Consider the following 23,205-nt stretch of genomic DNA (forward strand, 5'->3'; position numbering starts at 1 on the left):
TGGAACGAGCACTGGACTGGGATGGAGCACACCCAAGTTTCAATCACGGCTGTAGCATCTGTGATATGTCACCTTGCAGAGCCATCTACTATGTAACATGAGATCTGGCTTTCACCCATTCCTAGGACAGGTACTCCCTGAGTACCTACATGTGCAGGAACCAGCTAGGGGACACAGAGGAGTCAAGAAGAAGTAGTATTCTTGCCCTTCAGGAGCTAACAGACTAACAGGAAAGTCAGAGTAGACAAATAATACACAGAAATAAACGTATAACGGGTAATTATGAGAGTGAAGGGCAGGGATCCAGATTCAGACCTGGAAACCGTCCCAGTTCTGACACACTACACTTGGCAGAGCCAGAAGTTCACGGTGTCAACAACACGGACTTCTGACCCAGAATACCTGGGTTTAAATTCTGACTCCGCCCTAACAGTTGTCACCTGCGGCAACTTCACCACTATGGGTCTCCATTTCTTATCTGTCAACTAGGATTAATAGGTCCTGTCTCCTAAAATTGTGATTGATAGGTGTAAAGTATTAGAAGTACTGAGTGTCTGCAACGAATATTTGCTATTACTATTAATCATTAACATGCATTCGGCTCCCCGAGCCCATACTTACCGCTTGCTCATTTCGCATCCCGACGTATCTAATGCCCAGTTGCTGGGCGGCAATGGCGATTTCGGTCACTGGGATGCCTACGACGCCAAACATGTACTTCACATCCTGGGGGGCGAAGAACGGGGAGTAAATGCCCGGCCCCGGCTACACGGTTCCCTCCGGGGCGTTGAAAGGAAATCGTCCTACTAACTTCCCTCCCTCCCACTCCCACCGCAATCCTAGTCTCCAACACATCTCGGCCCCCGCCGGCTTCCGTAGGAGCCTTTCCCTCCAAGCAGATCAACGTACTTGCGCTTTCAGAGCCTGAGCAATGACTGTAGCACCAGACACCTCCTCCTCGCTGTTGTCGCTGCGCTCTGCGAATTTGCTTTCCGACATGTCCCACGTAAAACTTCAACACACCTCACGGTAGGCAGCAAGCTAACACGTAGCCACCCACATAAAAGAGCCCGGGACGTACCTCCTCTGACAGGAGAACAACCAACAGCTTTAAATAGCGGAAAGGAAGAGGCGGGTCTAAAATTAGTTCGGGATCAGCGGGAGGTAGGATGTAAACACACGCTCTCTCCAATCAGAACCCTTTTGCCCTTGCGCGCTCCTCCATTCGTGAGGTCAGAGGCGGGGCTAGCTGGAGTCTTCGGCCTATGCCGAGCAGGTAAGAAACCAAAATTTACCAAGAACTACAACCCCGAGCCATATCGGGTGGGCTGGGAAGAGGGGCTGAAGGGGACGTGGCGCGGGCACATGCTCCTGGCCCCGCCCCCGCTCGGGAGACCCGGGGATTTTGGGGGGATGCGGGCAGGCACCGCAAGGGCTGTTGGGATTGGGATCAGGGTGGGTTGGATGGCTGCTAGTGTTGGACAAAATTGTTGGCTTATGTTGTCCGGCTTTCGCATCCCCTGTGTTCAAAATTGTTACTCACACGCGTTTCGATATATGTTTTCATAACTTTGTGACTTTGCTCTCCGTGAAGCATAGTAACAGAACTTACTAAATCTGTAAGCGTATTTGTACCGTTTACCCCACTATTAGAAATGGGGACACCCGAGTTTCCAAGCAGGTGATAAAGTAACTTGCTTAGAGCTATTGGATCCAGACTATGCTTTAGATACCCAGTCTTGTATTCTATTAACTGTTCAGCCCTTAAACCATGAGAGCTAAGAAGGGCACCTTGAATATAATTATTGTGACTATTTCTCTAACCCTTGCCAATAACCCACATTATTCTACACTCCTGTTCCAAAGTCAGTAAATGGGAGTTTTCATAAGCCGTAGATTCATTCCCTATCTACAATCAGCCCCCGCAGCTGATAACCCTTTAAAACACATTTTTGAGTGGAAAAGATGTTTGCAATGTGCGCTTTTTTCAAAAATATTTTATTGTTTATGCTATTGCAGTTGTCCCATTTTTCTCCTTTTGCCTCCCTCCACCCAGCCTACCCCAACTCCCATAGTCAATCCTCACACCGTTGTCCATGTCCATGGGTCATTCATATATGTTCTTTGCCTAATCCCTTCACTTGCTTTCAATCAGTGCCCACCTACCCTCTCCCCTCTTACAGCTGTCAGTCTATTCCTTGTTTCTATGCCTCTGGTTCTATTTTGCTCATTAGTTTATTTTGTTCGTTAGATTCCACCTATAGGTGAGGTCATATGGTATTTGTCTTTCACCAACTGGCTTATTTCATTTAGCATAATAGTCTCCAGTGCCATCCATGTTGTCGCAAAAGGTAAGAATTCCTTCTTTTTTTTTTTTTTTTTTACTGCTATACCGTTGTGTAAATGTACCACACTTTTTTGATTCACTCATCTATTGATGGGCACTTAGGCTGTTTCCAAATCTTAATTATTGTAAATAGTGCTGCTATGAACATAGAAGTACATAAATTCTTTTGAATTGGTGTTTCGGGATTCTTAGGGTATATTACCAGCAGTGGAATTGCTGGGTCAAAAGGCAGTTCCATTTTTAATTTTGGGGGGAAATTCCCATACTGTTCTCCATAGTGGCTGCACTAGTCTGCATTCCCACCAACACCAACTAGGGTTCCCTTTTCTCTCTACATCCTCACCAGAACTTGTTGTTTGTTGATTTTAATGATAGCCATTTTCACAGGTGTGAGGTGAAATCTCATTGTGGTTTTAATTTGCATCTCTCTGATGGCTAGTAATGAGCGTTTTATTCATATATCTATGGGCCATCCGTATGTCCTCCTTGGAGAAGTTTCTATTCAGGTACTTTGCCCATTTTTAATTGGATTGTTTGTCTTCTGGTGTTGAGTTGTATAAGTCCTTTATATATTCTGGAGATTAAACCCTGGATACCACTGACAAATATGTTTTCCCATACAGTCAGTTCCCTTTTTGATGATGGTTTCTTTAGCTGTGCAGAAGCTTTTTAATTTGGTGTAGTTCCATTTGTTCATTTCTTTTTTCCTTTATTTTCTTTGCCGTAGGAGATATATCAGCAAAAATCTTGCTATGAAGATGTCTGAAATTTTACTGCCTATGTTTTCCTCTAGAATTTTAATGGTATCCATTTTAACTTATTCTGGTATATGGTGTAAGATGGTGGTCTAGTTTCATTTTTTTGCAGATACCAGTCCAGTTCTCCCAACACCATTTATTTGAAGAGACTGTCAACTCCACTGTATGCTCTTGCCTCCTTTGTCAAATATTAATTGACCATAAAGACGTGAGCTTATTTCTAGGCTCTCTGTTCTGTTTTATTGATCTATGTTTCTCTTCTTATGCCAGTACCAGACTGTTTTGGTTATAGCGACCTTGTAGTACAGTTTGTTACTAGGTATTATGATCCCTCTAACTTTGCTCTTCTTTCTTAAGATTGCTGAGGCTAATTTAGGGTCTTTTTTGGTTCCATATAAGTTTTTGGAATATTTTTTCTGGATCTGTGAAATATGCCACTGGTATTTTAATAGGGATTCAATTGAATCTATAGATTGCTTTGCATAGTATGGACATTTTAATGATGTTAATTCTTCCAATTTGTGAACACAATATGCTTCCACTTACTAGTATCTTCCTCAAATTCTTTTCTCAGTGTCCTATAGTTTTCTAAGTACAGGCTTTTTACCACCTTGGTTAAATTTATTCCTAGATACTTTATTATTATTTTTGTTGCAATAGTAAGTGGGATTGTTTTCTTAGTTTCTCTTTCTGATAGCTCATTATTGGTGTATAAATATGCCTTTGCATCCCACTACTTTGCCAAATTCATTTATTTGGTGGAATAGTTTTTTGGTGAAGCCTACAGGGTTTTCTATGTACAATGTAGTGTCATCTGTGAATAATGACAGATTTATTCCTTTCCACTTTGGATGCCTTTTGTTTCTTCTCGTCTGATTACTGTGGCTGGGACATCCAATACTATGTCGAATAAGAGCCATGAATGTAGACACCCGTATCTGGTTCCTGATCTTAAGGGAAATGATTTTAGTTTTTGTCCATTGAGTATGATGTTGGCTGTAGGTTCTTTGTATATGGCCTTTATTTTGTTGAGGTATGCTCCCTCTGTTCCCACTTCGCTGAGTATTTTTATCATAAATGGATGCTGGATTTTATCAAATGCTTTTTCTCCATCTATTGATATGATCATGTGATTTTTGTCTTTCATTTTGTTTATGTCATATATCACATTTATTGATTTGTGAATATTGCACCATTTTTGCATCCCTGGGATGAATCCCACTTAATCATGGTGTCTCATTTTTTTGATGGATTGCTGGATCTGGTTTGCTAATAATTTTCTTGAAGATTGAGCATCTATGTTCATCAGATGTATGGCCCTACAACTTCCTTTCTTTGTAGTGTCTTTACTTGGTATTGGAATCAGGATAATACTGGCCTCATAAAAAGAGTTTGGAAGTCTTCCCTCTTTTTGAATTTTTTGGAATAGTTTGAGAAGCATAGATGTTAGTTCTTCTTTGAATGATTGGTAAAATTTGCCTGTGAAGTCATACGGTCAAGGACTTGTGCGCTTCCTTAGGCTATGGCCTCAGGATCGTTAAACCATCTGCTCAGTAACAATCTCCAACAATCTCCAATCACAAAGAGTGGAGCTTGAAATATTTGAGGATTTGCACTGTTTTAAAGTAAGAAACCAGTAATATGGGGAAGATAAAGGGACAAGAAGAGAGGGGAGTGGGTCGTGGGTAGAGAAATGAATGAAAAGCATTGGAAGTGAAAGGATTTCTAAACCCAGAGATTTTCAAACTATAGCTCTACGCCCTTCCTTACTGTCTTCCTGTCTGCATTTCAAGTCCCAACCTCATCCCCAAGCCAAGGAGAGTGAAGTGGTTGCCTCCCTAGAAATGGGGACCTAATCTACAGGAAGTCCGTCTCAGAGAGAGATTTTCTTGAGGCCTCGGAGTTCATCTAAAAAATAAATGGACACTGACCAGTGTGGCTCAGTTGGTTGGGCATCGTTCTGCAAAGTGAAAGGTTGCCAGTTCGATTCCAGGTCAAGGCACATGACTGGGTTGCAGGCTTGATCCCTGGTCGGTGTGCATGTGAGAGGCAACCGATCAATGTTTCTCTCTCACATTGATGTTTCTCTCCCTCTCTTTCTCCCTTCCCCTCTTTCTAAAAATAAATAAAATATTTTTTTTAAGTGGAGATTTTGCATTCTACTCCGGAATGTATTCATGTTTTAATGTAAAATCATCTCTTTATGGGGTAAAATAAACATACAAATATTATATGAGTTCTTACAATTGTATAATATATACCCATGAAAACACCACTCAAAATAAAAATGACATTCTAAACTATTTACCTGTCAAGTAAAGCTGGCATTTCATAAAGATGCAAAACCTTCTGTGGTTTTGAATAGTCCTTGGCACGGTGTCTCTGTCCCAGTTTGAGAAGTGTTAAAATCGAAAACAAATGGAGCCCAGCCTTGGAAATTCCCCGAGCAGGCAAAACAAGTTTAATCATTCAAACAAAGCTTAATTATGCTCATTTTGCTAGACTAACTTGACCCTGGTTGTTTCTTGCTTATGTCTCTGGAAATCATAAGGAAAATCTGAAGTTTCCTAAAGTTGATATGAGGTAACCACTGAAAATTCTAATAGTATAACCAGTCACTGTGAAGAATAAATAGTCACTGCTTTCTCACTATATAATCTGCTTTATAACATACCACCGCTCTTCAGTTTGATGCTCCCGGTTTATAGACTTTTTGGTGTTTTCACAATAAACATCTGCTAATTACTACTTAAGTGATTCATTGGTTTAACTTCTCTTATTTCTGATCTTTTGACAGATGTGCAGGCCCCGTCTCCTCTATTATGTAGTATTGTTTGTATCAGTACCTGTGTGACAGTCTCATTCCATCAGAATCTCTTGGAAACCTTTTTAAAAATATACTTCCTTGGGCCCTACCTCCCATCTTCTGAATAAGCATCTTAGGAAAAGTTAGGCCCCTTCTTTTTTTTTCAGAAACTGCTGCCTCATTTTGATTTGCAGCAATATATCATTGTCTATTCCCAAAGTAATGCTATTGACTAATTTGGACTGTTTATTAATTCAAGACTAGTTTGACATTGGCAGCACAGACTATGTATATGATAGGCAGTTCATAAGAACTTGTGTCCACTTCTCTGTCAAAAAAATTACTGACATGCCCTGCTCGGGTAGCTCAGTTGGTTAGAGTGTCATCCCTGTATGCCAGGGTTGTGGGTTCGATCCCCAGCCAGGGCACATACAAGAATCAACCAATGAGTGCATAAATAAGTAGAACAATAAATTTTTGTTTCTCTCTCTCCCTTCCTCTCTCTCTCTCTCTCTAAAATCAGTTAAAAAAAGAATTACTGACAGAATTACTCAGTATAAAATGTGGAAAAATACAAACTATGACTTGGAATAAATTCCCTAATTTAAAATTAACTGGTTTTGCAAAAGGATTCTGCCCTTTAGCAAAGGGAAAAAGTCAGTGAGCCTGTTGAAACTTGCTTTCACCTTTACACCTTTCAGTTCAGGGCACAAAGTTCCACTGTTCACTTTGGTCTGATGATTCAGCAGAAGTGAGGAGAGTCCTCACCTGCAGAATTAGCAGCATTGGTAGCAATTCCATTCAATCCAAGTGTAATTACAACATTCCATTCTTCTGTAATTTATCCAAGGCCCTTTGTGCAAACTTTGTACGGATTAACCACATGCTTTATTACTTTTGCTGGTAACTTTATTTTGTTGAGTATTTGGGGGGGGGATTTTATTTGTTTGGCTTTGTTTATTAATTTCTTCATTAGTGGGAAAAAGTCAAAGGAGAAATTTTTTAAAAGAAAAGGCTAACGTAATGCGAACATACTCTCCAAAGAGCAGAGCCAATCATCAAAGACTTTTCATACTGATTATTCTTTTTTGTGGGCCCTGGAACTGAGCTTATGAAAGAGTTATTTGGTGGTATTTTCCAGTTGGGTGAAGGTAATATCCAAGTAACCAGGTAATTTAATAAGAGTTGAAAATATCATGCCTGTGTTAATGGTGGAGTTAGAGCTTTGTTCTTGAATTCAGCTAACAAAGAAGTCAAAGCCAAGAACTCTAACGCAAGAAGTTTATTTAGAAATTCACGGAGGTAGAAGAAGTGAGTCAGCTGGGCTGTGTGGACTCAGAATACAAGTTACAGAGGCAAAAGAAGGGCCCCTGGAGCTTAGGAGAAAGAAAGCAAAGGTAAGTGCGTAAGGGAAGAAAGAGGGGGAAGTTGTGGGCTTGCTCTTGGGAAAGAGAGAGCATACACTGGGTCCCTCACCTTAAGGGTTTTTATCTGTTTTCTAAAGGCAAGAATTTTAGGAAAGGTCTAGAGAGGATCTCAATAGAATATTCATCAGCTTTCCAGGTGTGTCCTTTCAGGGTAATGGTCTCTACTGATTGGTCGGCACTAGTTGTAGAGGGTCATTGGTTATTGTGTTGGGTCCTGATGTCAGTCGTGGCATCACATTGTCTGGTTGCGGTGCTTTTCTGAGCCTGGAGCTGAAACATAGCTGAGGCCTACTTCTTATGTCTAGTTTGACCAAAAGCCTGTCTCTGTGGTCAACAGACCCCAGACTTTGTTCCTAAGATCATTTGGTGATGATCAGAACCTCATTGTCCTGAGGGCTTAATGCATAAAGGAGTGGTTATACAAGAGCTTGTATGGGAGTCATATGAGGCTCTTCTCCAGCCTCTTGTTCCTCTTCTAAGGGGCCTGAACTGCATGACTAGCAATATGACAGGGGAGGAAAGGTACCCTGGGGGTAAGGTGCTAGCCTATAATGCTCGTTTTCCCAGTTTTTTGAAAAGATTTTATTTAGAGGTTTTGTGATGTATTATAGAATGGCTGAAATAAAAGAAGAGGAAACAAAAGAAATATCTTAAATACAAACAAAAAGGAAGCAACAGTGAGAAAATAGCAAATCTACATAGAACACTATTTTTAAAACCAACATTGAAAACGGTGCATCAGGGATTGTGCTGTATGAAATATATCAACATAAACGGAGCAGGAAATAAAATAATTATAATAAAATGGTTCTTTGCATAAAACAGGATAAATAGATTTTGTTTTATTAAATTAATGGACTGCAAAGTACCAAAGATAAGAGATAGACTTGCAAAACCAGTGATTCTTATTACCAGAGGACAGGCACTGGGAGTTTTTCCCCAGTCCCCATCTAACCTCAAGAAAAGCTGGATTCCTGCCCTTGCCCTGGGCCGGCAAGCCCTTTACCTTTGCTCTGACTGATGCCAGTGACACCCAGAACTGGGTTGAGGAGCACTCTGGGGACAGAAACTGAAGGAACATTGTTTCCCTGTTTTAGCTTTGTCTTCATTGAAAATGGGTTTTTTGTTTGCTTGTTTTTTAAAAAGCGAATTTAGCAACCATTAAATCACTGATAAGGATGTTTACTTTGTGTAAACTGCACTAGGAAATGGTGACGACTGCCTCACCGATGTCATGCTATGAGGGCATAAGAGATTTATCTCAATATGACAGAATTCTACTTTTGAGGGTGGCCCACAGGTGGGTGGGGGGGGAGGGGACAAAAGACATCACCTATGCAATGTGGTACCATTATTTAAATCTTTGTGTTTTCATTTGTTTCTTCTGTTTTGACATTAACCTTCATTACAGACCTTTCCTTTAGCTTTCTTTTTTAAATTTTATTTTTATTATTTTTCTATTACAGTTGTCCCATTTTTAACCCCCATTGCTCCCCCACCCACCCAGCCCACCCCTTCTCCCACAGTCAATCCCCACCCCATTGTCCATGTCCATGGGTTATTTTTACTAGTTCCTGTCCTTTAGCTTTTAAAATTGTACCTTATTGCTCCGCTGTGCTTTTTATCTGTTCTCTGTATCAGCTCTTGGGCAGAATTTCTGAATGATTTCCAGGGTAAGGAGTCAAACTGGGGTGTAACCCCAAGTCAGGGACATCTTCATGGTTCAAGCTCTTAAACTTCTTTCTGCATCATAACCTTTAAGCTCCTCTTTGGAGTTCAGCTGTGATTTATTGTTTTTTCACTTTTTTATATATACTTAACATTTATGACATTTTTCAGACACGTGACTAGGAGCCTAGATTAATACACATACGTGAACCCAGCCCCTAGCTTAAGAAATACATTACAAATACAGTGAATTTCCCTGTGTCTCCCCCCCACCACCATCTCCTCCTCTGTACCATAGAAGTAACCACTACCTTGAATTTTGTGTTTATAATTCCCCTGTTATCCATTCTGTAGGTGATAGAGACAGGACTAATGTTGCCATTTTTTAAGTCAGTTTACCAAAGTATCCATTGTCTAAGAACTATTTATATTATAGTGTTTTTTTTTTAAATGTTCTGTTAGGAATCATTTTATTGTTGCTCCAAGTTTAAGAATTTTCACTGGCAGCCCTGGCTGGTGTAGCTCAGTTGACTGGAGCATCATTTCATAACTGAAAGGCTGCCGGTTTGATTCCTAGCCAGGGCACATGTCTGTGTTGCAGGTTCAGTACCCTCTCCAAGCGCCGATCCCCAATCCAAAAGCATTCAGGAGGCAACCAATCAATGCTTCTCTCTTGCATTGATGTTTCTCTCTCTTCGTTCTCTCTTCCTTCCTCTCTCTCTAAAAGCATAGAAAAAAAAAGTCGTTGGATGAGGATAAATAAAATAAGATATAAAATAAAATAAAATAAAGTGATTTTCACGGACAGAAAAACCAACACTTTCAGAAAACCTCCCGCTTAAGCTTGTTCAGCTTCTGAATCTTGGTTTTTGCAGATATATCAACATAATTCTCTCCAGTATGGACAGTCATTCCACCCATGATTGATGGATCAAACTTAACTTCCAATTTCAATATTTAGCTTTTACTTAGCAAGCTGTTCAGGACCATTTGTAATTCAGAAACAGTGGCTTCCTCTAAAGGAGATGTCGTGGTCATTGTGCACGGTTCTTCTCCATGGTGGACATTCATCATGGTAGAAAATGCTGAAATGACACTTGGGGTGCTGTTCATGTGACCATTTTCAGCAAGCAAGTTGGTCAGGGTGGATGTGAGGGGAGAAAACCTCTCTCTTCTGGTCACATCATTCAGGCTTTTCACGTCAATGGAACGCTTTACGTAGGGATCCATAATCGAAGCAGTCATGTTGGGTTCCTTGCAGATTTGTGCTGCTCTCAACACATCCATTTCTACTTGTTCCAGTTTATTCTGTTTAGATGCAGCAAAATAAAGAGCAGTGGCATAACGACCTTCAATACTCTATACCTGAACAGGTGGCCACAGTATCTTGGCAAACAGCCTGGCCACAGATGTGCTGAAGCATCACACCTGCCCCAAGAGCCTGGAAACTGCTGGGGAGGTCATCTTCTTCCAGGCAGCTGTAGGTCAAACCCAAGCTGGGAGAGTGATGGTATAGTTTATTCTTACCCTAGTGATTCTATAATGTCATATATCAAATTTCCATACATGTGTGGTCTGTCTCTGGACTCTGTTTCTTTCCTATCCCAACACCAATCATACACTACCTTAATTTCTGTATTTAAAAAATAAGTCTGTATGTTGGTAGGACAAGTCCTTCTACTTTGTTCTTTTGAAATCATCTTGTCTATTGTAATTAGTTTCCTATTGCTCCTGTAACAGATTAACACAAGCAATGCTTTAAAACAATGCAGACTTATTATCTATTAATTCTATATTTCAGAGGAATGAAATAGGTCTCATTGGGATAATATCAAGCTGTTGACAGGACTGCATTGTTTTCTGGAGGTTTTAGGAAAGAACTGGTCCTTGTTTCTTCCAGCTTCTACAGGCTTCCCACATTCTTGACTCCATCTTCCGAGTGAGTAACATTGGGCTAAGTCCTTCTCATGCTGCTGTCTCTCTGAGTCTCCATCTTCTGCTTTCCTCTCCCACTCATAAGGACACTGGTGGTTACAGTGAGCCTACTCAGATAATCCAGGACAATCTCCCCATCTCACAATCAGCTGATTAGCAACCTTAATTCTCCTTTGTGGTATAACCTTACATACTCATAGGTTCTGGGGATAAGAATGTCAACATCTTTGAGGGGCCATTATTCCGTCTTTTAGATATATTCTTGGCCTTTTTCTCTTTCATATGTATTATAGAATCAGTTTATCAAGTTCTATGAAATATTCATTGGAATTTTGGTTGGAACTACATTGAATTTATAAACTAATTTGGAAAGAACAATATATTATCAAGTCTGTCTTGCCATAACCATAAAATATCTCTCCATTCATTTTATTCTTCCTTCATGTCTTTTTAAAAAATATTTTATTATGTTTATTCCTAAGTATCTTTTTAATTTACTTCCATTTTGTAGTTTGAGGGAGGCAATGTATTAGAATGCAATTAATTTTTATATATTGGCCTTTTTGTCTGATATCTTATTGAGGCAGCCATGGTAGCAACTGCTCTTTGAGTTTCACTATGATGTCCAAGGACTAGAAGAAGACAGATCCTGGAAAGGCAGCCAAGAAGGACAAAGACCTGGTGAACAAATCTTGGGGCAAAGCCAAAAAGAAAAAGTTGTTGAAAGGCAAAGTTCAGAACAAGCTCAGTAACCTCGTCTTGTTTGACAAAGCAACATATGACAAACTCTGTAAGGAAGTTCCCAACTATAAATTTATAACCCTAGCTGTTGTCTATGAGAGACTGAAGATCTGTGATTCCTTGGCCAGGGAAGCTCCTCAGGAGCTCCTTCATAAAGCACTTATTAAATTAGTTTCAAAGCACAAAGCTTGACTAACTTACACCAGAAACACCAAAAGTGGGTATGCCCCAGCTGTTGATAAAGATGCATGAACAAGAGGTCCCACGAGATATACATTTTGAAAAATAAAACTTTATTTAAAAAAATTAAAACAATTTTCATATGTCAATCTTAAGTCTAACTACTTTACTGGTTTCCTATTAATTATAGTTATTTGCTTATAGAATCTCTTGGGTTTCTTAATAGATAATTATATCAAAAGTTAAAGTTTTGTTTCTTCCTTTCCTATTCTTATATCTTTTATATTTTTTCTTGTGTTATTGCGCTGGCTAATACCTCCAGTGCAATATAGTTAAGAGCACTGATAAGTAGCATTATTGTTTCAGTTAATCAGTTAATATGGTGAATTAAGTTGATATACTTTCTCATTAAATGATTCATATCCCTTGTGATAAACCCAACTTGGTCATGATGATTTTCTTCTCATACATTACTTAATTCATTTTACTGTTATTTTTATTTAGATTTTCTGCATTTGTGTTTAATAGTGAGAGTCAACCATTATTCTCCTTTCTTGAACTATCCTTATCTATCAAAATTATGCTGTCTTTAAAATTTTTTGAGACAGTTTGTATAAAATATGTATTATTATGTCTTTATAAAAAGACATAGTATGTATTTTTTCCTTGCATGTTTGGGAGAATTTTCCTGAAAATTGATTAGGATTGGTGCTTTTTGAGAGATTCTCTGATAATTTAATTCTTCTTAAGTAATTGTTCTGCTCCGTTTTTAAAGACTTTTTCAAGTTTAGTTCTGGTAAATTTTATTGTCCTATAAAATTATGCATTTCATCCACATATTCATTCAATATACATCTGTTCTAAAATCTTTGTCATAATCATAGTTATGTTTCGCTTTTATTTTTCTTTGTATTCATGTGTATTTGTTGCTTTTGTTCTCGCTCAATCTTGTTAGAGCTTTGTTATTTCATTAGTCTTTTCAAAGAATCAGTTTTGGACCCAAGACTTCCTGGAGTAATGGCAAGTTTCAGATACGAGCCAGGAAATGTACAAGATAAGCTTGAGACATCTTTAATGTAAGATTATAAAGAGGCTATGAAAAATCACTATGGTAGTGTCAAAAAGAATCAAGAGCTAACTTGAAGAGGCTACCACTGGCCAAGGATGAGATAATTTGAGCTTCAGTAATGATAACTGCAGTGGAGAGAAACCCATCAAATATATTTAAATGCATGAATTCATGATATTTTTATTTTCATTTTTTAAAAAATATGAGAGAGAATATAGCATTTATCCTGATTTTCCTATATGAGTTGTACCACTAGATAACCAAATAGTAAATAAAATAATGTCTCTTTATAAAAAGTATTCCAATTAATAAGTTAAAATGAAGTGATAGAATACTAGCATCTCACAAGCCCCAATGAATAAAGGCATTATGCATCAGTGTTTTGAGCTAAAATCATGTAAAGAGAGTCAGATACATGCCTTGGTATGAAAGAACACACACCACCATAGTCTTGCCAGAGATAGAACCTGAGTCTGATTCAGTGTCTGGTTCCAGCTGCCAATTTTCAAGAACTACCAACGAAAGAGGGAAAGTGTGAACCTCATCATGAACATGCAATAAGCAAAATCCATTCTGTTGGAAAATCTATAGGTCAAAAGCCCAGACTTCTTCAACAGATTGATTTTAAGGAAATTAAAGAATGGAAAAAGAACCTGTAGATTAAAAGAGATATAAGTATATGTCAATCTTTTTAAATTGGGAAGACTAAACTATAGCACTTAGGGATACACATAGGGTGACAAAGCTTTTTTTTTTTTTTTAAATGAAGTGATAGCTATGTAAGGGCAATGGTTACTTGGCCACTTATGGGTAGAGTTGCCAGATTTAGAAAAACAAAACAGGACACCCAAGACTCCTAGTTAAATTTGAATTTTAGGTAAACAATATTTTTTAGTATAAGTATATCCTAACATACTGGTTTACCCAAAATTCAAACTTAACTGGGCCCCTGTATTTTATCTGGCAAAATCTTGATTGTATTCCAGATGGTAATGCAGCTTACTTTCCAGCCTTCCTTGTGGCTAGCAGTGGTCATGAGTCCTCTGGTGGGTCAGAGCACTCTGAGTGAAGTCAGTGGACAGGGTTTTGGCTAACTGAACTGGCAGATACCCTCTTAACTCTTCCTCCGCATGGTACTAGAGTTATCACATTTGTTTGCAACCACGGTCACCCTGAGGATGGCAGCTACATGCTGAGGGCAGAGTGGCAGAAAGACAGAAGGATCCTGGGTCATAAATAACGTTGTGGAGCTCCTACCTTTGTTAGGTTTTGTTATCAGGATTTTACTCTTCTTTCACTGTGTTCTGAGCACTAAGTAGCATCAGATAATCTTCTCCTTTAAAGTTAGTAAGAATTCCTCGGGAAGTTTTCTCTGGGCCAGTTTTGAGGGTGGAAGATGGGAGGGAATATTTACATTTCTTTTGTTATCATTGGCTTGGTTCAGTTTTATCATTTTCTCTAAAGATAAAATGCATTTTCCTAGGAAATTATCCATTTTATCTGAATTTCAAGTTTTGCGGCATAGAATTGAGTAAGGAAATTGTTCATTATTCTTTTAATTACTTCATTTGTAGATATTTCTTATTATTACCTTTTTTTTGCATGTTCTTTATTTTTCTTAGCTGATGATATATCTATATAATTTTTTCCAAAGAACAACCTCTTGGACTTATTTATTAGTTCTATCTTTTTTTCCATTTTGTAATTCATTGATTTCCACTTTTATTTTATTTCCTTCTTGCTTTCCTGCGTACCACACTACTCTTTCCCCTATCCCCACCTACTTTTGGTTAGTTTGATAATTTCTATGTTGTCAGCATTTATCACATTGGCATTGTGTTCTATAAACATAATCTTCATATTTATATTTAAGGCTCATTGTCAGGTCTTTTGTCATATTTTTTTATTCACCTCCTGGCAGAAGTTTGTCTCCTGTGCATGAGAATAATATTTCTGGTGAAAGGCTGATGAGAATAATATTTCCTAAGTTCTTGCATATTCAAACCTATTATCTTTTATTTTTATACTTCAACCACAGTTTGGCACAGAATACAATTCTTCGTTCATATTTTTATTTTCAAAGGAACTCTAAAGGCTTATCCTAGCATTGGTGTTATTGTGGTAAAGTCTGAGGACGGCCTGAATTTTTGCCCTTATAAATGCTCTTGATTTTTTTATTTGGCTTCCCAAATGATGCTTACTTTATCTTTGAAAATCAAGAATTTTACTAGGCTATGTCTTGGTATTGACATTTCTGTTCCTTTCTTTTCTGAATTTTGTTGTGTCCTTTCAATCTGTACATTCATATCTGCTTTTATTTCTGGACAGTTTTCTTCAATGACATCTTCAAATATTCTTCCTGTTCTATTATGTATTCTCTGTTGTTGTATAACAAATTACCACACATTTAGCAGTTTAAAATAAGACCCATTTATTATCTCAGAGTATCTGTGGGTCAGGAGTCTGAGCAAAGCTTAACTGGGCTCTTTGCTGGGGACCTCACAAGTCTGCAGTGACAATGTCCGCCGGGTCCACAGTCTCACCTAAAGCCGAGTCCTTTCCTGAGCCCAGCTACTTGGGAGAAAAATTTCCTTGTAACTGTAGAACTCCTGGGGGCTTGATTCTTCAAGGACAGCAGGAAGGAAAGTGTCTAATAGAATATCTATTAACTACTCCTGTTTTATTCTTTCAAAACCAGGAACTTTATTTAAATAAATGAGAACCAGTAATAACCTGGTTCTACAGTGATATTCCTGTAAAGCACTGAATCCTTTAATTGACCTGGATCAAACTTGGGGTGGAGGGAGGTTCCCACCCACCAGTTTTAGTGTTTAAATTCTTTGCTGTTCATTTTCACTAAAGATGGTGGAAACACTTTGAAATCTGCCCATGTTCTATCAACCTTATGGGAGAGACACCTGGGAAATAAAGGTGATGGTTTTGACTCATGTCTTTCCTGGTTCTGAGGGAAAGACAGGAATCAGAATATGGGTTCTGCATGCCTTTATCCCATAGCCCAGTGGTACTCCAAGTGTGCCCGAGGCCAGGAATATCAGCATCACCATCACCTGGGAACTGGTCAGGAAACACATATTTTCAGGCTCTACCCCAGATATGCTGAATCAAAATTTCTGGACATGGGGTCCAGGGATCTGAGGTTCCAGCCCTCCAGGGGACTCAATGTCCAGCCCACATTTGAGAATCCCCGGTCTGGTCTGACCACCTGGAGTTTCCCTTTGAAGTTCCACTTTGTTAAAGATTGTATTTATTTTTAGAAAAAGAGGGAGAGAAACGTCAATGTGACAGAGAAACATTGATCAGTTTCCTCTTGTTCCCACCTCAAACAGGCACCAAACCCACAACCCTGGCATATGCCCTGGCCAGGAGTCCAACTGGCGACCCTTTGCTTTGCAGAATGATGCCCAACCAGCTGACCCACACTGGTCAAGGTGGGAGTGCCACTTTGAATTTCTGTTTAATTTTGCCACAGCTGCTCTGAAGATGCCACTGTGGTTTTTGGAGGTTTTGCTGATAAATTACCCTTGTTCTTCAACATGTGCTAGGAGGGCTGAATCAGGACCCTGGTTTCTAGTCTATTCTCACCACTAACTAATCAGTCTTGGAGTATTCTCTCACCATGATGACAGAGTTTTACAATCTGCTTTCACTGCTTTATGTGACAGGAAGATAAAATGAAATGATGGATGTCAAAATGGCTTGAAAACAACATGTCAGGTATAAAATGCAATGTGGCATCTATTTAAAAATGTGTCCCTGTAGATCCCTTAACTCAGCCAGGTTTCCCCATGCACTGTGCTGGCTGTCCCCATGCGGATGGATTGCATCGCTTTGCACTGCAGTCACACCCTTGGAGTGCATGACTATGAGGTAAGAAATCACAGCAGACACAAGAACTTGTGAATATAGAAGATGCGATAGGTCCTGGAGCGTGGCAAATAAAAAACGGCTTTCATGAGACCTGAATCTCGGAAAATCAAATGTTTTCTGGGTTTTTTTTGCACTGTAAAAGAGATAGCTGAAGTATTAGAAATTAAGGGAAAGAAGAAAAAAGCAACTATCCATTTATTGCTTCAGAATCACTCTGCTATTATGTTCCTTGGGTTAATGATACTCAGTGTGTCCACAGGGTGGCAGTAGCAAACCTGTAAAATCAGCCTCAGCTGGGGCTTTTGCACAAAATGACAAAAGAGCCTTCTTAACTACCTGCGTGTTTCAGGAAGAAGTTTTATTTGACTTAAATTATGAAGGCAACTTCCCATTTGAGAAAAGAAGGATGACATGTTTAGTTTGAAGAGCCATGATCTCTTCTTGGTTGTTCATTTAGTACTCTAAGATAAATTACTCTAGCCAACAGAGCCCAAACGGGCCCTAAGCAAAGACCTGGTGCAAAGTTACACTTCTGTATACCACTGTCTTTTGAAGATAAATAGCCAGAATTTTTTTGAAGGTGGAATTACAACTTACCAGTTCAACTCAGAGGACTGGGTAACATGTTCACTATTTCATGTGAGTCCAGCCCTGGATTTTCACCTCACCATCAGGTGCCACTCACAAGTGATTACACTTGACATCTCCCCCGAAAACATCAAAAGTCTTGGTGGTCCTTGGGTTGCCTGGAGCTGTTCAAGCAGAAACCATTGTGGGGCTTCTTGTTCCAGAGTCCCATCACAGATGAGCTCACTCTTAGCCTCGTCAGAGGGAGAAGCAGAAGACAAGAGGCTTTCTGGGAAATGAAAGGTCTCTTCCAAGATTCCTTTAAATTCAGGTAAATTTGATGGCGGTAGACATTATTTTTCCTCCTTATGAGGAAGGATTTACACATGGAAATCAAAAAATTCGTGAAAATAGGTTTAAAACTATTTGGAACTTTAATTCAGAGTGTTCTTCTTGGCATCCTGTCAGATATACATAGAAACATATACTCAGCCAACTCCCAATGACTTACTCAGGCTTTGTGCCATAGGATGTGACATTTCCTCTGCCGGCTGCTCCTGCCTCCTTTCCCAATCTTGGGACCGTTATTCTCCCTGACAAGTAGAGTGACAAGTTCTTTTGTTAAACAGATCAGTAGGTCTATATATAAATTTTTAAATGTATATACCTGCCTCTGAAATTATCTTCTTAAGAAAACCTTAATAATAACCCTTTCATTTTATTGCAGAAGACACTATTGTATTAGCGTGGCTAGGAAGGAAACACAGCTAATTATCAAGATGAATCATTTAACAAGGTGGAGGAAAAAAGTTCCTTGGGTGTAAAAATAACCTGGTGATTGACATGTTAACCAAATTTCCGCAAAAGACATTTCCATGTAATTTAGACTTTGATGTCTTTTCCTCATAGATCACAGGAGGCTTCCTGATTAGCATTAGTGTCGGGGGAACATTTTTTCTTCTGAAATGAGAAACAGAGGCTTCTACAGGGATGTTAAAAGATCAGGATGCTGATGCTTGCTAAAGATGCCACTCCAGGCCTTCTCTTCCCACCCATCCGCGATTTCCTGTCTACCAGCCCTTCCTCTTGGCGCAGGAGGTCTCAGGCTTTTACTCTGTGCACAGTGGGGAGTCACTGGAAGATTCTGAGCACAGGAGTGTGTGATGGACGCAGGCTTTAACTGGATCTCACCGGTTGCTCCAATCAGATGAGAATGAAGAGGAAAGTGGCAACCAAAGGGAGGTGTGCAGAGGCCAGGGAGGGGTCCCCTGTTATTTCTCTGTCTGACTTCATTTTCTGCTGCCTTCCCCTGGTGCCCGGGCTCCAGCCAGCTGTTTTCCTCCCTGTTTCTTGAACCAACCTGGCAAACATCCACATGGGTTGATTGAACCATTTTCTCTGCGTGGGACACTCTTCCCCAAGCATCCAAACAGCCTCCTCTCTCCTGTTCTTCAGACCTCACCTTGTTGAGGCCTTCCTGGACCATACTGTTTAAAATTGCCCATCATTCAGGCCAGGCCCTCCCTCCCTCTTCCTTGTCTTTATTTGTCCTCTGCATTTATCACCATTTGACATACTAGGTATTTATTAGATTGTGGTCGTCCGTCTTTCCATACATCCACAGTGCGTGCTCCGTGAGTAAGGGCTGGGCTTATTCACTGCTGTATCCCTGACATCTACACCTGTATCTGGCACACAGTTGGGTGTCCATGGATCTCTGAAGTGAGCCCTGCTTGCCCTCCTGTTTCCTGGCAGTAGGAATCAGAGCACCTCACAGGCCAGTGCCCCCATCATGGAGTCATGTTCCTCAATGCAAGAGGGGGCATAGCTACCCTTAGAGACCTGCACACACTTCTGGTGACCATTTTAATTATGGTCCAGGTCTTGGCCAGCTCTAAAGTTGGGTCAGTTGCGGGATCTCCAAGAACTTCATGACTTTCCAGGGCTCCCTTGTTCCCAAAAAGCCCCCAAACTCCCAACCCACCTGTGCATGGCATCCTGAGCCAGCACCTGGTAAACCACTGGGAACTGTCCCTTCCAGTCCTGCCTGCTGTGCCCTTCAGAGTCCCCACCTCGACCTTGTTTGCTTTTTCCCCCCGAAATAGTTGTGTAGTGCCAAATAAAGAGGGGAAACCAGCATTTGCAAGTTTGGTTAAAATGGGTGCTGTTTCCCCACTCTTCAGAAGGGCAAACTGTTGTTCCTATTTTTAATGTAATTACTCATTCTCACCTGCCTCATTAAGCTTGCTTCTTACAAGCATGAATACCTGGTTGAATCTGCATAACCTCTTATTATTGACCCACCCCTGTTCACGCACAAATGATTGCCCCTCACAGTTCTCCTACTCAGATCCTTTTGTAAATAAGCTAAATTTTATTTTCCCAAGATAGAAAGTAATGTGATATCTTGCTGTTTTCACAGTTTCCTTGTTTTGCTGGCTTGCAAATCTGTGAGACTTAAACAAATGCTCTGTGTTCCCAGATTGGTGGCATGCAGCTTTTAGTTGAGAAAGGGGCTGCTGTGAACGCCACTCTGGGCCCCAGGGACTCCTGATCTGCCTCCACAGACATTGCTTCCAATGCCTCCTGGCCCTTCCCCACCCCGCCCAGCCCCCAGCCTCAGTTTCCTCACTTCTTTGTGAGGCCATAGCCTTATGCTTTAGAAATATTCTGACAATGACTTTGAGAATGAACGTTTCCCCCCCCAAACCACTCCCCATTATCATCTTTATGAAAGCAGAGATGGAATGCAAAATAGATTTTGAGACGTTTAAAATTATTCCTTGCTGGTCTTCAGAGGCAAAATTCAGATACGTAAGCTTATCAATTATACTTTTGTTTCTACTCAGAAGCTCATGACTGCTCACTGAAAGGCCCCTTGTTCTCATCTTAAAACATTGTTGACAGTGTCCCAGATGAATGGCAACAGTCCTGGGGTTTGGTATGTGGATGGTACATCTATTCCCTGGGGAAAGCAGTGACAGTGTGAGGGGGGGCAGTGTGAGGGGCAGATCGCCACTTACTCTGAGAAGCATTTGATTTTCTGAGGATAACGACTGAGCGCCCCTCGTCTTCTAGTGCTGAAAATAATTATGGTGACTTTTGTTTCTGGGACTTCTGAGAAGAAAAATGAGAAAGGAATCTGCAGCCTGGAGAATTTGGTTTTGAAATGCAAACACAGGAGTTATGAGTCAGACTTGGGCAGGGTGTCATTTTCCTTTTTAAAGAACAGCAATATGATTCCTCGATTCGTCTTTGTTCTCGCGGTGTTTAATCCAGATTCCTGGGCAGTTGGTCAGCCCCAGCACATCTCCAGAGAGCACGCGCGGGCCTTGGCACACCACCTGGCCTATCTGTGCCCCAGGAGCAGGGGTGGGTGTCCAGCTGGGAGGCCGGGTGGATTCTAAGGCAGAATTGGACTCTTCACTCGAAAACACTTAGTAACATGTACGATTAGCAATAAAAATTCCTGTCCTTGGAGGGGAAAAGGCAGTCAGAAGTGTCATTGTAAGGGACATAATTTACTTCTAATCTCTTATGGTAGGAGCTACAAAGGTGAGCTGACATTCTAGAAAATGCTAGTTTGTTTTCTAGAAAATTTCATTTTATCACTGCGAGAGGATTTCCTTTTCAAATGAGTATGCTTTCTAGCAAGAGTCACAGAGACAGAGGTTGAGAAATGATGATGGGCAATGGCAGTTGTCAAGTTCAAGGAGGAAAAAAAAAGTGTGGTTTGGTTGGGAATCTTCTTTTTATCTGCTCATAACAGAGTCGATCAAGTGGAAGTCAGCAGTTTCTCTGCACCAAATAAAGAATGTTGTGTTGAGTACAGCGAGCCTTACCTCGCATAGTCATTACTAACCAGAGAAATTCAGGGAGAATTTTAATCCACCCAGTTTTTACAACTAGGGAAGCCAAGCGTATTATTAGGAGCAGGACAGTCATAGCCAGTGTAATGATTGACCCGCAATGTGTTTGTGTGCACAGAGGGCAGGTTGGAATTTGGACTGTCACAGAATGATATAAAACAATCGGAATAATTGTTATTGCCCGAAATGTAAATGTGCAGCTAGAGGAGCGATTAGTGACGCAAACACTGGGTCTGTTTTGGAAATGTTCTCAAACCAGACTATTAACACAGTGAGCTGTTTTAAACATAGCTACGTGTTTGGAGAGAAACACATACCCTTTTATTAGGAACATGAAACAAGCTCTTTGAGCGGCAGTACCGCGGTGGGTGAGTTTAATTGCTGGGAATTAATAAATCACAGTTGCAAAAGTGAAATTCTTGGCAGGAGTCTTGATTCAGCTGTTTTCCCCTGGCCTCGTTACATTCCAGATTTACGGTCTGCACTATGTCCGGAGCCAGCCTTGCTCTCTTCCTCTGTGCCTGTTACACCGTGGCCCTGGGAGTCCGCACGGTGGAGCGCTGCGTGGCTGAAGGTCGTGACACTGACTGTTATGTGGCCGCGGTGTATGAGCACCAGCTGATCTCGAGTCCCAACCCCCTCGCTCTCACCAGCCGCAAGCAGGCCTTGGAGCTGATGAACCAGAACCTCGACATCTATGAACAGCAAGTGATGACTGCGGCCCAAAAGGCAAGACGCGCTCCTGCATTAGAGCCTGCGCTTGTCTCGCAGAACGGGGGAAATAGCCCTTTAGCCCTCGGTCAGGGCTTCCTGCAGCCCCCACGGAAAATCGGCGCGGTTGGGAAAGCCGAGTTGAGGCAGTCAGTTAGCAAGAGCATCGCTGCTCAGGGAGGGGTCCACAGACCGGCAGCCTCCGCAGCCCTTGGGAGCTTGTGAGAAATGCAGAATGTGGGACCCGCCCCAGACCTGCTGAATCAGGCCTGCATTTTCGCAAGATCCCAGGGTGATGCTTTTCACCTGCAGTCGTTGGAGTCAGGGCTGGACCCCTGGTTCTCCGATGTGGTTGCATGCAGGAGTCGCGTGGCCAGTTGTAAGCAAATGCGGGAGCCTGGGTTCCACGCCTGCATAGTCGGATGGGCTATGGACTGGGCATTGGGATTTTTTTTTTTTTGTATGTACAACATTTATTTCCATGGAATGGAATCAAACATGGACTGAGACTACAGAGTATACACTAGAAATTAGCAAATGCTGGGAACAGAGTAGGAAAAAGACAAATAAATGACACCTAAATACATACACAAAACCCTTCACTAGGACCTGCCAACTGTAGCCAGTACCAGGGAGGGATCACACACTGGGGACAGGTTCCAGAACATTTAGAAAGGGTGCGGGGTGAGGGTGGGAAGGGCTGCACCAGGGCGTGGGTTTAGTGCCAGTTAAATTGCTCTTGGTATTTACATACAAAATCAATTGGCTCTATTTCTTAGGAATACACATGGAAAGAAAGAAAGATTTGATTATTACTTTATGACTCTGTCTCTTTGCAATACCAACATCATCAGAAATAGGGACAGTTCTCTCAGATTCAAATTTCAGTAGCAGGAAATAAATATCAAAACATCATCACTGGCCCTCAACACAAAACCTTTACGCCCCCCAGTCCTCCCTTCTTGCCCCACCCCCATCTCCCTCTGGTGGCTACCAACCACTTCAACTGCTGGCCTCCCAGTGGCTTCTGATGTGCAGAACATCTGAAAACCACCCGGCATGATGATGGCCTGTCATTCTCTCTGAGCCATTCTGAGTTGAACTGAAATAGTAGGCATCCACAGAACTGCTGTCGGCTGCCTTCAGATTATTTAGGGCTCATTTCTGGTCTCAGTACCAAACTGTGAACAGTCTTGAGAACTCAGTCCAGACAGAACTGAACCCAAAGGAACAAAGGGA

General features: G+C 40.9%; 2 protein-coding genes and 2 pseudogenes across 4 annotated transcripts in view; 2 read left to right on the top strand and 2 right to left on the bottom strand.

The window, feature by feature from the left end:
- Positions 1 to 1,125, bottom strand: part of HACL1 (2-hydroxyacyl-CoA lyase 1) — a 33,870-nt gene extending 32,745 nt beyond the window's left edge. The window contains exons 1-2 of the mRNA XM_090284366.1: positions 910 to 1,125; positions 622 to 726 (exon numbers count right to left, since the gene is read on the bottom strand). Coding sequence (XP_090140492.1) covers positions 622 to 726; positions 910 to 999 — 195 coding nt within the window. The 5' untranslated portion in view covers positions 1,000 to 1,125. The remainder of the gene's footprint in view (positions 1 to 621; positions 727 to 909) is intronic.
- Positions 1,126 to 1,155: 30 nt separating this feature from the next.
- Positions 1,156 to 23,205, top strand: part of BTD (biotinidase) — a 29,001-nt gene continuing 6,951 nt past the window's right edge. The window contains exons 1-2 of one of the 3 annotated variants that reach the window (XM_090284367.1): positions 1,156 to 1,276; positions 21,726 to 21,984. In XM_090284367.1, the coding sequence (XP_090140493.1) occupies positions 1,266 to 1,276; positions 21,726 to 21,984 (270 nt within the window). In that variant the 5' untranslated portion in view covers positions 1,156 to 1,265. Of the gene's footprint in view, positions 1,277 to 2,284; positions 2,352 to 7,220; positions 7,309 to 21,725; positions 21,985 to 23,205 lie in introns of those variants that run through there. The other 2 variants (XM_090284368.1, XM_090284369.1) reach the window with 2 other exon arrangements.
- On the bottom strand, positions 9,829 to 10,470 carry LOC150005136 (ATP synthase peripheral stalk subunit OSCP, mitochondrial pseudogene; annotated as a pseudogene).
- Positions 11,560 to 11,934, top strand: LOC150005137 (small ribosomal subunit protein eS25 pseudogene; annotated as a pseudogene).

This window comes from Furipterus horrens, unplaced genomic scaffold (genome assembly GCF_987537825.1).
Source record: "Furipterus horrens unplaced genomic scaffold, mFurHor1.1.pri manual_scaffold_7, whole genome shotgun sequence".
In the NCBI taxonomy this organism is placed as follows: Eukaryota; Metazoa; Chordata; class Mammalia; order Chiroptera; family Furipteridae; genus Furipterus; species Furipterus horrens.